Source organism: Salvelinus namaycush, chromosome 4 (genome assembly GCF_016432855.1).
Source record: "Salvelinus namaycush isolate Seneca chromosome 4, SaNama_1.0, whole genome shotgun sequence".
Taxonomy (NCBI): domain Eukaryota; kingdom Metazoa; phylum Chordata; class Actinopteri; order Salmoniformes; family Salmonidae; genus Salvelinus; species Salvelinus namaycush.
Genome location: NC_052310.1, coordinates 3,014,204 through 3,031,859, shown reverse-complemented (window position 1 = coordinate 3,031,859; position 17,656 = coordinate 3,014,204). Strand labels below are relative to the sequence as shown.

The window sequence follows — 17,656 nt, the reverse complement described above, 5'->3', positions numbered from 1 at the left end:
CCCCAAGGCTCGATCCTAGGCCCCAAGCTCTTCTCAATTTACATCAACAACATAGCTCAGGCAGTAGGAAGCTCTCTCATCCATTTATATGCAGATGATACAGTCTTATACTCAGCTGGCCCTTCCCCGGGTTTTGTGTTAAACGCTCTACAACAAAGTTCTCTTAGTGTCCATCAAGCTTTCTCTGCCCTTAACCTTGTTCTGAACACATCCAAAACAAAGGTCATGTGGTTTGGTAAGAAGAATGCCCCTCTCCCCACAGGTGTGATTACTACCTCTGAGGGTTTAGAGCTTGAGGTAGTCAGTCACCTCATACAAGTACTTGGGAGTATGGGTAGATGGTACACTGTCCTTCTCTCAGCACATATCAAAGCTGCAGGCAAAAGTTGAATCTAGACTTGGTTTCCTCTATCGAAATTGATCCTTTCACACTGTCAAACTATTTTTTTGTTTTACTAGGCAAGTCAGCTAAGAACAACTTCTTATTTACAGTGACGTCCTACCCCGGCCAAACCCTAACTGGGACGACGCTGTGATACAGCCTGGAATCGAACCAGGGTCTGTAGTGACGCCTCTAGCACTGAGATGCAGTGCCTTAGACGGCTGTGCCACTCGGGAGATCTGATTAACCCTGATTCAGATGAGCAACTTACCCATGCTAGATTGCGGAGACGTAATGTATAGATCGGCAGGTACGGGTGCTCTCGAATGGCTAGATGTTCTTTACCATTCGGCCATCAGATTTGCCACCAATGCTCCTTACAGGACACATCACTGCACTCTATACTCCTCTGTAAACTGGTCATCTCTGTATACCCGTCGCAAGACCCGCTGGTCGATGCTTATTTATAAAACCCTCTCAGGCCTCACTCCCCCCTATCTGAGATATCTACTGCAGCCCTCATCCTCCACATACAACATCTGTTTTACCAGTCACATTCTGTTAAAGGTCCCCAAAGCACACACATCCCTGGGTCGCTCGTCTTTTCAGTTCGCTGCAGATAGCGACTGGAACGAGCTGCAAAAAACACTCAAACTGGACAGTTTTATCTCCATCTCTTCATTCAATATTAATGTTAAATTGTAATTATTTTCGCCTCTATGGCCTATTTATTGCCTACCTCCCTACTCTTCTACATTTACACTGTACATAGATCTTTCTATGTTTCTATTGTGTTATTGACTGTACGTTTGTTTATGTGTAACTCTGTGTTGTTGTTTTTGTCGCACTGCTTTGCTTTATCTTGGTCAGGTCGCAATTGTAAATGAGAACTTGTTCTCAACTGGCCTACCTGGTTAAATAAAGGGGAAATAAATAAAATAAATACAAATTCAAAGACTCAATCATGGACACTCTTACTGACAGTTTTGGCTGCTTCACGTGATGTATTGTCCTATATTTTTTTTTAAATCCCAGCCCCCGTCCCCACATGAGGCCTTTTGCCTTTTGGTAGGCCGTCATTGTAAATAAGAATTTGTTCTTAACTGACTTGCCTAGTTAAGTAAAGATTAAATATAAAATTAAAATAAAATGTTAGACAGTTTCTCCTGGCCCATAGACTACCTTCAGGGTTAGGAACCATCTAACATCAAGTTGTTACATCATGCACCTTCCCCTAACCTGAAACCAGGCGTCACTTAACCTTTTTGCAGACCTTCTACCTGAAACAACGTTGTAGTGACCCCTGACCAACCAACGGACCTATCTCCTGACTAGGCCTACCCAACGGACCTATCTCCTGACTAGGCTTACCCAACGGACCTATCTCCTGACTAGGCTTACCCAACGGACCTATCTCTTGACTAGGCCTACCCAACGGACCTATCTCCTGACTAGACCTACCCAACGGACCTATCTCCTGACTAGGCTTACCCAATGGACCTATCTCCTGACTAGGCCTACCCAACGGACCTATCTCCTGACTAGGCTTACCCAACGGACCTATCTCCTGACTAGGCCTACCCAACGGACCTATCTCCTGACTAGGCCTACCCAACGGCTATCTCCTGACTAGGCCTACCCAACGGCCCTATCTCCCGACTAGGCCTACCCAACGGACCTATCTCCTGACTAGGCCTACCCAACGGACCTATCTCCTGACTAGGCCTACCCAACGGACCTATCTCCTGACTCGGCCTACCCAACGGACCTATCTCCTGACTAGGCCGACCCAACGGACCTATCTCCTGACTAGGCCTACCCAACGGACCTATCTCCTGACTAGCTCTACCCAACGGACCTATCTCCTGACTAGGCTTACCCAACGGACCTATCTCCTGACTAGGCTTACCCAACGGACCTATCTCCTGACTAGGCTTACCCAACGGACCTATCTCCTGACTAGGCTTACCCAACGGACCTATCTCCTGACTAGGCTTACCCAACGGACCTATCTCCTGACTAGCTCTACCCAACGGACCTATCTCCTGACTAGGCTCACCCAACGGACCTACCTCCTGACTAGGCCTATCCAACGGACCTACCTCCTGACTAGGCCTATCCAACGGACCTATCTCCTGACTAGGCCTACCCAACATACCTATCTCCTGGCTAGGCCTACCCAACGGCTATCTCCTGACTAGGCCTACCCAGCGGACCTATCTCCTGACTAGGCCTACCCAACGGACCTATCTCCTGACTAGGCCTACCCAACGGACCTATCTCCTGACTAGGCTTACCCAACGGACCTATCTCCTGACTCGGCCTACCCAACGGACCTATCTCCTGACTAGGCCTACCCAACGGACCTATCTCCTGACTAGGCTTACCCAACGGACCTATCTCCTGACTAGGCTTACCCAACGGACCTATCTCCTGACTAGGCCTACCCAACGGACCTATCTCCTGACTAGGCCTACCCAACGGACCTATCTCCTGACTAGGCCTACCCAACGGACCTATCTCCTGACTAGGCCTACCCAACGGACCTATCTCCTGACTAGCTCTACTCAACGGACCTATCTCCTGACTAGACCTACCCAACGGACCTATCTCCTGACTAGACCTACCCAACGGACCTATCTCCTGACTAGACCTACCCAACGGACCTATCTCCTGACTAGACCTACCCAACGGACCTATCTCCTGACGAGACCTACCCAACGGACCTATCTCCTGACTAGACCTACCCAACGGACCTATCTCCTGACTAGACCTACCCAACGAACCTATCTCCTGACTAGACCTACCCAACGAACCTATCTCCTGACTAGGCCTACCCAACGGACCTATCTCCTGACTAGACCTACCCAACGAACCTATCTCCTGACTAGACCTACCCAACGAACCTATCTCCTGACTAGACCTACCCAACGAACCTATCTCCTGACTAGACCTACCCAACGAACCTATCTCCTGACTAGACCTACCCAACGAACCTATCTCCTGACTAGGCCTACCCAACGGACCTATCTCCTGACTAGACCTACCCAGCGGACCTATCTCCTGACTAGACCTACCCAGCGGACCTATCTCCTGACTAGACCTACCCAACGGACCTATCTCCTGACTAGACCTACCCAGCGGACCTATCTCCTGACTAGACCTACCCAGCGGACCTATCTCCTGACTAGACCTACCCAGCGGACCTATCTCCTGACTAGACCTACCCAACGGACCTATCTCCTGACTAGACCTACCCAGCGGACCTATCTCCTGACTAGACCTACCCAACGGACCTATCTCCTGACTAGACCTACCCAGCGGACCTATCTCCTGACTAGGCCTACCCAGCGGACCTATCTCCTGACTAGGCCTACCCAACGGACCTATCTCCTGACTAGGCCTACCCACCGGACCTATCTCCTGACTAGACCTACCCAACGGACCTATCTCCTGACTAGACCTACCCAACGGACCTATCTCCTGACTAGGCCTACCCAACGGACCTATCTCCTGACTAGGCCTACCCAACGGACCTATCTCCTGACTAGGCCTACCCAGCGGACCTATCTCCTGACTAGCCCAACCCAACGGACCTATCTCCTGACTAGGCCTATCCAACGGACCTATCTCCTGACTAGGCCTACCCAACTGACCTATTTCCTGACTAGGCCTACCCAACGGACCTATCTCCTGACTCGGCCTATCCAACGGACCTATCTCCTGACTAGGCCTACCCAACGGACCTATCTCCTGACTAGGCCTACCCAACGGACCTATCTCCTGACTAGGCTTACCCAACGGACCTATCTCCTGACTAGGCTTACCCAACGGACCTATCTCCTGACTCGGCCTACCCAACGGACCTATCTCCTGACTAGCTCTACTCAACGGACCTATCTCCTGACTAGACCTACCCAACGGACCTATCTCCTGACTAGACCTACCCAACGGACCTATCTCCTGACTAGGCCTACCCAACGGACCTATCTTAACGTTCCTCTGGTGTGACCGTCAGTAACAGATGTATTTCACATGGTTTCACTACAGACCTTAGGTGGAAGATAAATGAACCATCTGTATCTGGAAACCTCGACTGACTTCTCTTCTGAAGCAAGGCAGCAACGACGTTGGAGTTTGTTGGGTTATTTAGGAGACAAAGTCAGTCAGTCAGAAAACAGGAATGTGAGATTACAGATGAAAGGTTCAACAGTATCTGATCATCCTGCTTCCCTCTCTCCCATCAGATTGAGGAATGAGGAGGGTTACAAAATACTGGTTACTTTCCAAAAGTTCCCAGGTCAAGTTAGTGTTAATAGAAGCCTCTCCTGTTCAGGCCGGTAGCCAACATGTTCAGGCCGATAGCCGACATGTTTGATACACAGCCAAGAAAAGAAAAGGCCCAGCACTCTTTAAGATAATTGGTTCACGAGATCCGGGGTTGGGGGTCAGGGGTCAGGGTCTGGAAGCAGTGTTAGAGATGTTACATGGGGGGAAAAAGGGAGAGGCAGCGACGGTTGATGTTGCTGTTATTGTTTAGTAACGGCCATGTGTTCACACACACAATGGTGTGACTAGAGGGGGGAGGGGGGAGGGAGAGGCAGGCTGAGACACGCTCATGCTGCTCAACACACACACACACACACACACACACACACACACACACACACACACACACACACACACACACACACACACACACACACACACACACACACACACACACACACACACACACACACACACACAGAACAGGTGCAGGCTGGCTCAGCTCAGTACCTGGGGGGTGACAGTGGAGAGGGAGGGGCTGTCTGAGATGTATTTGGCTACCTGAAGAGCCTCTATCCTCAGAGCAGCTAGAACCAGTTCCTCCTGAGACGCAGGTAAGAGGGAGGAAGAGAGAGGAAGAGGGGGAGGAGGGGAGAGAGGGGGGGGGGGAGGAGGAGGGAGGAAGAGGGAGGGTGGGTGTTGCAGGAGGGGGGAGGGAGGAAGAGGGAGGGAGGGAGGGTCGGGAAGGAGGAGGAGGAGGGAGGAAGAAGGGAGGGTGGGTGTTGCAGGAGGGGGAGGCAGGGGGCAGGAGGGGAGACATAGAGAACCAGTTGAGTTATATACACCTAGGCTACTTACTTACCTAGGCTACTTACTTCTCATCTACAGTACCCACACTCTTACCTACAGTACCCACACTCTCACCTACAGTACCCACACACTCTCACCTACAGTACCTACACTCTCACCTACAGTACCCACATTCTCACCTACAGTACCCACACTCTCACCTACAGTACCCACACTCTCACCTACAGTACCCACACTCTCACCTACAGTACCCACACACTCTCACCTACAGTACCCACACACTCTCACCTACAGTACCCACACACTCTCACCTACAGTACCCACACACTCTCACCTATAGTACCCACACACTCTCACCTATAGTACCCACACACTCTCACCTATAGTACCCACACACTCTCACCTACAGTACCCACATTCTCATCTACAGTACCCACACACTCTCACCTACAGTACCCACACACTCTCACCTACAGTACCCACACACTCTCACCTACAGTACCCACACATTCTCACCTATAGTACCCACACACTCTCACCTACAGTACCCACACTCTCACCTACAGCACCCACACACTCTCACCTACAGTACCCACACATTCTCACCTACAGTACCCACACACTCTCACCTACAGTACCCACACACTCTCACCTACAGTACCCACATTCTCATCTACAGTACCCACACTCTCACCTACAGTACCCACACACTCTCACCTACAGTACCCACACACTCTCACCTACAGTACCCACACACTCTCACCTATAGTACCCACACATTCTCACCTACAGTACCCACACACTCTCACCTACAGCACCCACACTCTCAAAGATCAACAAACAGGCTTACATAGATAAAGGCAAAGGAAGCTTCATGAAAGTAATGGCGAAGATAAGGTAAAGGAAACTGACTAGTAAACAGACTAGACATCAGACTGGACAACAGACTCGACAACTGACTGGACAACAGACTAGAGAACTGACTAGACAACTGACTGGACAACTGACTGGACAACTGACTGGACAACTGACTGGACAACTGACTGGACAACTGACCGGACAACCGACTAGACAACTGACTGGACAACTTACCGGACAACTGACTGGACAACTGACTAGAGAACTGACTAGACAACTGACTGGACAACTGACTGGACAACTGACTAGACAACTGACTGGACAACTGACTGGACAACTGACTAGAGAACTGACTGGACAACTGACTGGACAACTGACTGGACAACCGACTAGACAACTGACTGGACAACTGACTAGACAACTGACTAGACAACTGACTAGACAACTGACTAGAGAACAGGTTAGACAACAGACTAGACAACAGACTGGACAACAGACTAGACAACATATATTTTTTTAAACTAGATAGCTGACTGGACAACAGACTAGACAACAGACTGGACCACAGACTAGATAGCTGACTGGACAACAGACTAGACAACAGACTGGACCACAGACTAGACAACTGACTAGACCACAGACTAGACAACTGACTAGACAACTGACTAGACAACAGACTAGACAATAGACTGGACCACAGACTAGACAACTGACTAGACAACCAACTAGACAACAGACTAGACAACTGACCTGACAACAGACTAGACAACATATTAGAGAACAGCCTACACTACAGACAAGACAACAGACTAGACAACGTATGGACAACCAACTAGACAACAGACTGGACAACAGACTAGACAACAGACTAGACAACTGACTAGACAACATATTAAAAAAAGACTAGACAACAGACTAGACAACTGACTAGACAATATATTAGAAAAAAGACTAGACAACATATTAGAAAAAATACTAGACAACAGACTAGAAAACAGACTAGACAACAGACTAGACAACTGACTAGACAACATATTAGAAAAAAGACTAGACAACATATTTGAAAAAAGACTAGACAACAAACTAGACAACTTATGGACAACAAACTAAACAACAGACTAGACAACATATTAGAAAACAGACTAGACAACAGACTATACAACAGACTAGACAACAAACTAGACAACTTATTGACAACAAACTAGACAACTTATGGACAACAAACTAGACAACAAACTAGACGACAGACTAGACAACATATTAGAAAACAGACTAGACAACAGACTATACAACAGACTAGACAACAAACTAGACAACTTATGGACAACAAACTAGACAACAAACTAGACGACAGACTAGACAACATATTTGAAAACAGACTAGACAACAGACCAGACAACTTATGGACAACCAACTAGACAACAGACTAGACAACTGACTATATAACTGATTAGACAACTGACTAGACTACATACTAGATTACTGACTAGACAACTGACTAGACAACATATTAGGAAAAAGACTAGCTAACTGACTGGACTAGACAATAGACTAGACTACAGACTAGACAATTGACTAGACAACAGACGAGACAACTGACTAGACAACAGACTAGACAACAGGCGAGACAACTGACTAGACGACAGACTAGACTACAGACTAGACAACAGACTGGACAACAGACTAGACAACAGACTAGACAACAGACTAGACGACAGACTAGACAACAGACTAGACAACTGACTAGAACATTGACTAGACTACAGACTAGACTACAGACTAGATAAGACTAGACAATAGACTAGACAACTGACTAGACAACTGACTAGACAACTAGACAACTGACTATACAATAGACTAGACAACTGACTAGACAACTGACTAGACAACTAGACAACTGACTATACAACAGACTAGACAACCGACTAGAAAACAAAGGGAGACATACACATTAGAGTACACACACACAATCTCATTCATCAACAGTATAACTATGATTTATCAACAGTATAACTATGATTTATCAACAGTATAACTATGATTTATCAACAGTATAACTATGATTTATCAACAGTATAACTGCGAGGGATAGAGAGGATCCAAACGGGAAGGAGGTTGGCACGCGAGGGAGGGGAGCACAGCACACTGACTCTAATCAACACACCTGTAGTTTGAGGGCGAAGGCAGTGGGGTTGGTCTCTGCCAGGTCAGTCTCCACAGCCTCCAGGTAGGCTAGGGGGTCAGGGCACTCAGACAGCCTGGCTAAGAAGGGTGCGTCTGGGGATGGGCCAGGGGCTGGACCTTGGACCTCCATAGAGCCCTGGGAGGGTTTCTACAGGGGTTGGCAGCAGGGAGGAGGAAGAGGGCCAGGAGCGTGGCGAGGAGCGGTGCGAGGAGCGGGGCGAGGAGGGGGTCAGCATTGCGAAGCAAAGCATTGGGCATTGTCAGCAGGAGGTTGACAGCTGGGTAGCTGAGACTGAGGTGTGTTGTTTGTAGCTGGCTGGTAGGTAGCTTATGGTAGTTACCTTCTAGTAATTACTTTATGGTAGTTACCTTCTAGTAGTTACTTTATGGTAGTTACCTTATCGTAATTACTTTATGGTAGGTACCTTATCGTGATTACTTTATGGTACTTACTTTCTAGTAGTTACCTTCTAGTAGTTACCTTCTAGTAGTTACCTTATGGTAGTTACCTTATGGTAGTTACCTTCTAGTAGTTACCTTCTAGTAGTTACCTTCTAGTAGTTACCTTCTAGTAGTTACCTTCTAGTAGTTACCTTCTAGTAGTTACCTTCTAGTAGTTACCTTCTAGTAGTTACCTTATGGTAGTTACCTTATGGTAGTTACCTTCTAGTAGTTACTTTCTAGTAGTTACCTTCTAGTAGTTACTTTCTAGTAGTTACCTTCTAGTAGTTACCTTCTAGTAGTTACTTTCTAGTAGTTACCTTCTAGTAGTTACCTTATGGTAGTTACCTTCTAGTAGTTACCTTCTAGTAGTTACCTTCTAGTAGTTACCTTCTAGTAGTTACCTTATGGTAGTTACCTTATGGTAGTTACCTTATGGTAGTTACCTTCTAGTAGTTACTTTATGGTAGTTACCTTATGGTAGTTACCTTATGGTAGTTACTTTATGGTAGTTACTTTATGGTAGTTACCTTCTAGTAGTTACCTTCTAGTAGTTACCTTCTAGTAGTTACCTTCTAGTAGTTACCTTATGGTAGTTACCTTATGGTAGTTACCTTCTAGTAGTTACCTTATGGTAGTTACCTTCTAGTAGTTACCTTATGGTAGTTACCTTCTAGTAGTTACCTTCTAGTAGTTACCTTCTAGTAGTTACCTTATGGTAGTTACCTTCTAGTAGTTACCTTCTAGTAGTTACCTTATGGTAGTTACCTTCTAGTAGTTACCTTATGGTAGTTACCTTCTAGTAGTTACCTTCTAGTAGTTACCTTATAGTAGTTACCTTGTGGTAGTTTAGTTACCTTCTGGTAGTTACTTTATGGTAGTTACCTACTAGTAGTTACCTTATGGTAGTTACCTTATGGTAGTTAATTTATGGTAGCTAACTTATGACAGGGCTTTGAGAGTAGTTGATGAGGTTAATGTATCTATTGAGCATCAACTTCTGTGTCTACAGCCTAGGCCAGGCCAGGCCAGGCCATACAGTCATTGTCGCCCTCTAGTGTCTACATGACTACATGACAATAACACAGACAGCCAGTTGGATGGATTAAAGAGAGGCCTCAGCATAGTGAACCCGGGAAAGAAAATCTAACGTAACATTGTATTCTGAGAAGAGCCTGATACAAATAACTGTCACATGCCGATGAAAGACGATGAGAAACATACTGTAAACGCAATGATACATTTTCATCTTGATTTTGCTTAGTGAGGTAGATTGACAGTTCAGACAGTTCAGCGTTGTTCTACTCACCGCCCCATGATCCATGTCTGTGCTCTGTGTCCGGCTGAGTGACTGGCTCTCTCTCTTCCTGGTCTTCTCTTTCTCTCCAGTGGACCCCTCCGGACCGGGTCGAGACCCTTCTGGACCGGGTCTGGAGCCCAGCACAGGAGTCTTCATCTGGGCTGTGATCTGGGCCTCTATCTCCTCAAAACTCCTACATGGAGGGAGAGAGAGAGAGAGAGAGAGAGGGGGAAGGAGGGATGAGGAAAATTAGATAGAGAAAATATATCTGGGTATATGGGTGTGCGTTTATGGATAATGTGTTTGTTATGTGGTAAGTCGGCAAGTACAATAACAACTGAAAGCGGTAGTGAGGGACGGCAGGTAGCCTAGTGGTTAGAGCGTTGAGCCAGTAACCGAAAGGTTGCTGGATTGAATCCCTGAGCTGACAAGGTAAAAATCTGTTGTTCTGCCCCTGGACAAGGAAGTTAACCCACTGTTCCCCGGGCGCTGAGCAAGGCAGTTAACCCACTGTTCCCCGGGCCCTGGATAAGGCAGTTAACCCACTGTTCCCCGGGCGCTGAGCAAGGCAGTTAACCCACTGTTCCCCGGGCGCTGAGCAAGGCAGTTAACCCACTGTTCCCCGGGCGCTGAGCAAGGCAGTTAACCCACTGTTCCCCGGGCGCCGTGGATGTTGATTAAGGCAGCCCCCCTGCACCTCTTTGACTCAGAGAAATGGACTGGAAACTCAATCTGTGTGCATATGAGAGAGAGAGTGAATGGATTTTGTCCTATTTGTTATAATTATTACTGCTCATGTTGATGACTATATGTGACTAGACGGTGTGTTTAGGTGTGTGTGCGCGTGCGCGTGTGTGTTGACTCAGAGAAAGGTGTGTGTGTGTGTGTGTGTGTGTGTGCGTGCGTGCGTGTACCCCAGTGTGTTGTACCCTGTGCAGGGAGAGTTGAGTTCTGATCCATGGTTAGGCTTGGTCAGGCTGTCTGTCACAGAGTCCAGCTTCAGGTAGAGAGTAGAAGGTTTCTTCACAAACAGAGTCTATATATATATATATATATATATAGAGAGAGAGAGAGAGAGAGAGAGACAGAGAGATAAACATACAGCAAGACAGCATGCAACATTTTCTTTGATGATCAGAAGAAACTAAAGTCAGCCTCAAGGACAGTCAGTCTCAAGGACAGTCAGTCTCAGTATCAAGGGCAGTCAGTCTCAGCCTCAATGACAGTCAGTCGCAGTCTCAAGGACAGTCAGCCTCAGTATAGGCAGTCAGTCTCAGCCTCAATGACAGTCAGTCTCAGTCTCAAGGACAGTCAGTCTCAGTATCAAGGGCAGTCAGTCTCAGCCTCAATGACAGTCAGTCGCAGTCTCAAGGACAGTCAGCCTCAGTATAGGCAGTCAGTCTCAGCCTCAATGACAGTCAGTCGCAGTCTCAAGGACAGTCAGTCTCAGTATCAAGGGCAGTCAGTCTCAGCCTCAATGACAGTCAGTCGCAGTCTCAAGGACAGTCAGCCTCAGTATCAAGGACAGTCAGTCGCAAGGACAGTCAGTCTCAGTATCAAGGACAGTCTCAGTATCAAGGACAGGCCGTCGCAGTCTCAAGGACAGTAAGTCTCAAGGACAGTCAGTCCCAGTATCAAGGACAGTCAGTCTCAAGGACAGTCAGTTTCACGAGCAAAGATATAGACCTAATTTAGCAGTATTAAATCTTCATAGATCAGGATCATAATGTGAGCTGGTTTCAGTTCTATCTTCTTACCCCTTCTTATCTGACTGACAGCACAGACTGTGGATATATACTCACCGGCGAAGGGGGTCCGATCTTCTCCATGTACTCGATCTCATAGTCTGGCACTGAGGGAGACAATAGAACAGACAGATTTAGAGACACAAGTACGAGAGACAGAAAGAGAGAAGAGAGGAGGGAGAAGAGAGATGGTTAGAGACAGAAAGAGAGAAGAGAGGAGGGAGAGGAGAGAAAAATGAAAGAGGAGGGAGAACATCAGATACTCTGGACTGGACTGGACTGGACTGGTGGGACAGTCTGTCTGTCTATCTGTTCAACAGCATGACCCAGTTTAAACACAGTCACGCAGACACAGCCTCTGGGTAGTGTGGCTCTCCTCTACCCTTCTAGGGGTCAGGGTTTAGTAAAGGGCTGGATAGCTAGCTGCATGGGCTCGCTGCATGGGCTCGCTGCCAATTAGAAATCAATACATGGGGGAGCACACGTATGGATGACATATCATCCTGTACATGGAGACATTAACTTTTGACCTGAAATTGTCCAATGATGACTATTTAATATAATGTTTATTTTTAAACACACACACACACACACACACACAAACACACTCACCTCGATTGTTCTCATTGACGAAGGCTGTGAGGTCAGATGGCTGCGGGAAGTCCTCCTGGGGGTCAGAGGTTAGCTCCGCCTCCATGGATGCCCACTTGTGATTGGCTGAGGAAGCAAGCTTCTCTTTGTGATTGGAGGAAGAGGCCAGCTTCTCCTCGTCTGTGGCGTGGTCGTCCTGTAGCGGGGGGATAGGAGGCTGGACTTCATCTACTGGGGTGGGCTCCTGGAGCAGAGGAAGGAGGAGGTGAGGAGGTGTGGAGGTGAGGAAGTGAGGAGGTGTGGAGGTGAGGAAGTGAGGAGGTGTGGAGGTGAGGAAGTGAGGAAGTGAGGAGGTGTGGTGAGGAAGTGAGGAGGTGTGGAGGTGAGGAAGTGAGGAAGTGTGGAGGTGAGGAAGTGAGGAGGTGAGGAGGTGAGGAAGTGAGGAGGTGAGGAAGTGAGGAAGTGAGGAGGTGAGGAAGTGAGGAGGTGAGGAAGTGAGGAAGTGAGGAGATGAGGAAGTGAGGAAGTGAGGAGGTGAGGAAGTGAGGAAGTGAGGAGGTGAGGAGGTGAGGAAGTGAGGAAGTGAGGAGCAGAGGAAGGAGGAGGTGAGGAGGTGAGGAAGTGAGGAGGTGTGGAGGTGAGGAAATGAGGAAATGAGGAGGTGTGGAGGTGAGGAAGTGAGGAGGTGAGGAGGTGAGGAAGTGAGGAAGTGTGTGTGTGTGTGTGTGTGTGTGTGTGTGTGTGTGTGTGTGTGTGTGTGCGTGCGTGCGTGCGTGCGTGCGTGCGTGCGTGCGTGCGTGCGTGCGTGCGTGCGTGCGTGCACACATGAGTGTATGTGAGAGAGGACTGACTCACTTGTGATGATGGATCAGACATGGCCGACCTCTTTGGGGACCTCTTGACTCTGAAAGTGTTACTGGAACGGGAAGAAGAGAGAGACAAGATGATCAGGAGTCACTGAACACAACATCCCTGGCAGAGACTTAATCAATCAATACTTAATCAATACATTATATATCTTAATAACAACTTGCCGGGAAAGGTACGTTTTCAATTATTAATCTCTCCCCTTATATAGTTGTTTACGTTCAGCTTCAGATACATGTCATTACATTGGGGAATTTAGAAAAAGACTTTCAGCAACATCTGTCTGTAGCAAGACTGCATCAAACCTGAAAAAGATGAATGCTCATATGTTGTTGGATTAAAATGAAAATACATTTCTACAATGTGACTTAACATCACCAGTTTAGTTAGGGAACATTATGATAACTAGAACTAGTTTAGTTAGGGAACATTATGTTAATGTAACTAGTTTAGTTACGGAACAGTATGTTAATATAACTAGTTTAGTTAGGGAACATTATATTAATGTAACTAGTTTAGTTAGGGAACATTATGTTAATGTAACTAGTTTAGTTAGGGAACATTATGTTAACTAGAACTAGTTTAGTTAGGGAACATTATGTTAATGTAACTAGTTTAGTTAGGGAACATTATGTTAATGTAACTAGTTTAGTTAGGGAACATGATGTTAACTAGAACTAGTTTAGTTACGGAACAGTATGTTAATGTAACTAGTTTATTTAGGGAACATTATGTTAACTAGAACTAGTTTAGTTAGGGAACATTATGTTAACTATAACTAGTTTAGTTAGGGAACATCATGTTAATGTAACTAATTTAGTTAGGGAACATTATGTTAACTAGAACTAGTTTAGTGAGGGAACATTATGTTAATGTAACTAGTTTAGTTAGGGAACATTATGTTCATGTAACTAGTTTAGTTAAGTAACAGTATGTTAACTAGAACTAGTTTAGTGAGGGAACATTATGTTAATGTAACTAGTTTAGTTAGGGAACATTATGTTCATGTAACTAGTTTAGTTAGGGAACATTATGTTCATGTAACTAGTTTAGTTAAGTAACAGTATGTTAACTAGAACTAGTTTAGTGAGGGAACATTATGTTAACTAGAACTAGTTTAGTGAGGGAACATTATGTTAATGTAACTAGTTTAGTTAGGGAACATTATGTTCATGTAACTAGTTTAGTTAAGTAACAGTATGTTAACTAGAACTAGTTTAGTGAGGGAACATTATGTTAACTAGAACTAGTTTAGTGAGGGAACATTATGTTAATGTAACTAGTTTAGTTAGGGAACATTATGTTCATGTAACTAGTTTAGTTAAGTAACAGTATGTTAACTAGAACTAGTTTAGTGAGGGAACATTATGTTAATGTAACTAGTTTAGTTAGGGAACATTATGTTCATGTAACTAGTTTAGTTAAGTAACAGTATGTTAACTAGAACTAGTTTAGTGAGGGAACATTATGTTAATGTAACTAGTTTAGTTAGGGAACATTATGTTCATGTAACTAGTTTAGTTAAGTAACAGTATGTTAACTAGAACTACAGCAGTGTCTATCAGGAGTTAGAGTTTTTTTGCTTCTGGCCCAAAAAGTATTTTACTGGCATGATTCACATTGCTGGCATAGACTAGGGTGCAGACTAATGTTAAAGCCTTGCAGAGTTTGGAGTCAATTCAGAAAGTGTGTTAGGGCTGAAATGGTATTGACCCCAAGCCTGATTCTTTGTTAAGTTAGTGAGTTAGGGCTTATGTGTGTAAGTCCCAGGTTGAATATAAAGATGTGAAAACACACGCAGGCAGATAATATGATAAGAGAGAGTGAGATGTGTGTGTGTGTGTGTGTGTGTGTGTGTGTGTGTGTGTGTGTGTGTGTGTGTGTGTGTGTGTGTGTGTGTGTGTGTGTGTGTGTGTGTGTGTGTGTGTGTGTGTGTGTGTGTGTGTGTGTGTGTGTGTGTGCGCGTGTGCGTGTGATAGAGAGAGAGAGTGCACACACACATATCTCACTATGTCTTAGCATATTATCTGCATGTGTTTTCACATCTTTATCTCCAACCTGACACACACACACGCGCACACACACACACACACACACACACACACACACACACACACACACACACACACGCACACATATATTGGATACTGGAACAGCTATCTGGTGGCCTGACTGGTCAAGCGGTAACGCCGCAGCCTCCGGCATACATGCCTACGGTGTCGGGAAAGGATTGAATACTGCCCTTTGATACTCTACCTTTCATGCTGTCTATCTCTCTGTTCAATAAGGTCAGGAAAGACCATACAAATATAAAACAATTTTAAAACCAACTTACGATTTGATAGGTTTCTTCTTCGTTTTGGATGGTTTGTTCTGGTTGTGGTCCTCCAGCTCACCAACGTTATCGTTATCATTATCAACCTCATTGTCATTGGCCGACACCTCAAAGGAGGCGGAGCCTGAGGCAGCCGTGGGCGGAGACGCAGCCATGCTATTGGAGGAGGACTTGAAGGCAGCAGACTCGTCGAAGGTGTCAGAGTCTAATCTATTGGAGGGTTTGTTCAGCTCGGGAGAGACGGGGATCTCGCTGTTAGAGCCGAACGGGTTGAAGTTAGGGTCGTCCCACTGGGCCGGGTCAAAGTTATAAGAAGCCTTATGGATAGGGATGTCATCACCGGGGACGGTGGCGGGGGTGTTGTCTAGGGGTTCCGATGGCGGCTGGACAGCCTTCTTCAGGCCCATCCTGGGCTTCCTTAGAGGCATCTGATAATAATAATAATAATAATGATTAATATTATGAAAATATATAATAAACATAATAATAATGACATATATACAATTATTAGGAATAATAATTGTAATAACATGTACTATTTTAAGCGCTTTTCAAAAACACGTCAAGTCACGTGAAAAAAAATCTGCGCCATAATCAGGCCCCCAAAAAATGATGACACATTGAAATCAGCAAGACTAAAGAAAGGTACCATTTTCAATCCTATGACAGACTAACCTTGGAGCCTGGCTTCCTGCCCAGCTTCTTGGGAGGTGGAGAGGCCTTAGGAGGCTCCTCGAGGGTCTCCTCAGAATAGTCAAACTCCAGCCTGACCGCCCCTGAGGTGCGAATAGGGGGGCTGGTAGAGGGAGGAGCTGGTTCCTCAGTAGAGACAGGAGGGGGGGTAGACACAGGGGTGACAGTTTTGTGAGCAATGGACGCATTGACTCCTTTCCTTCCCAACGGGGGGGAGTTAGTGACTCCTTTCCTTCCCAACGGGGGAGAGTTAGCGACTTTACTACCGCCGGTGTTGAATGGGTCGATGTCCTCAAAGTTGTCTGGGTCCCATTTGTAGGCCCCACTAGGGGGGATGGGAGAGGAGCCCTCGCTGGCTGGGAGAGGGGCCTCCGGCACTGGGATGGGGGTATCCTCCTGTCGGAGTGGTATGGAAATGGCCTGGGTCGGAACAGGAGTAGGGGTTGGGATTGGTTGGTTATCTGTCTCTGGGCTAGTGTGATTGGTCTCTTCAATGAGAGGGGCGGGGCTTTCCACACGTGGTTTCCTGGTTCTGCGGAGCGTGCCTCCTGGACTGGGCGTGGCCGAGGCAGGGCCAGAGTCTGTTGTGGCTCCTCCTACTTCCTGGTCCTCGGGGCCCAATAGGGGACTAGCTGCTCTGGTGCTCTTTTTCAGCTCCGGTGTGACACCAGAGGATGGAGGTTGGGGGCTCTCTGGGTTAGAGCTCTGCCTGAGGAGAGGCTTCTTTTTCAGGGAGCCACCAGGGCGGAGAGGCCCCTTCTTGGACGGTCTGCGGAGGGTCCCCGGAGCACTCTCAGTACCACCGTCGATACTAAAGGCCTCAGCCAGGGGACGGGAGTCTCCGATTGAGAGGGAGGATCCTACGCTGTCTAGGGGTCCGGAGCCGTCTAGCTCCCCAGCCTGAAGGCTCAGAGAGCGGGTTAGAGTTGATCGGCTCTGGGCCTCTGCAGCAGCAGCAGCAGCAGCAATGAGCTGGTCTAAGTTATAGGCTCCGCTAGCAGCTATGGGCTTGTCCTCGTCAAAGACTATGGACAGGGAGCTACCATGGTGACCTTTAGCCTCTGACCCGGGTTCACCATCTGCCTCAGAGTCACAGCCAAGACCTGGAGGAACAGAGAAATATATATGACAAGTGTTATGTAGTCAAGACATAATCCCACAATGCATTGTCAGGGTTTGCA

The 17,656-nt window shown here is 46.7% G+C and overlaps 1 protein-coding gene across 4 annotated transcripts in view; it reads right to left on the bottom strand.

Moving 5' to 3' along the window:
• LOC120046061 (transforming acidic coiled-coil-containing protein 2-like) overlaps window positions 1–17,656 on the bottom strand; it is a 77,717-nt gene that overhangs the window by 23,457 nt on the left and 36,604 nt on the right. For 2 of the 4 annotated variants that reach the window (XM_038990986.1, XM_038990984.1), the window contains exons 3-10: window positions 16,458–17,578; window positions 15,783–16,210; window positions 13,436–13,496; window positions 12,602–12,824; window positions 12,047–12,096; window positions 11,159–11,280; window positions 10,254–10,437; window positions 8,484–8,651 (exon numbers count right to left, since the gene is read on the bottom strand). In XM_038990986.1, coding sequence (XP_038846914.1) covers window positions 8,484–8,651; window positions 10,254–10,437; window positions 11,159–11,280; window positions 12,047–12,096; window positions 12,602–12,824; window positions 13,436–13,496; window positions 15,783–16,210; window positions 16,458–17,578 — 2,357 coding nt within the window. The remainder of the gene's footprint in view (window positions 1–8,483; window positions 8,652–10,253; window positions 10,438–11,158; window positions 11,281–12,046; window positions 12,097–12,601; window positions 12,825–13,435; window positions 13,497–15,782; window positions 16,211–16,457; window positions 17,579–17,656) is intronic. The other 2 variants (XM_038990985.1, XM_038990987.1) reach the window with 2 other exon arrangements.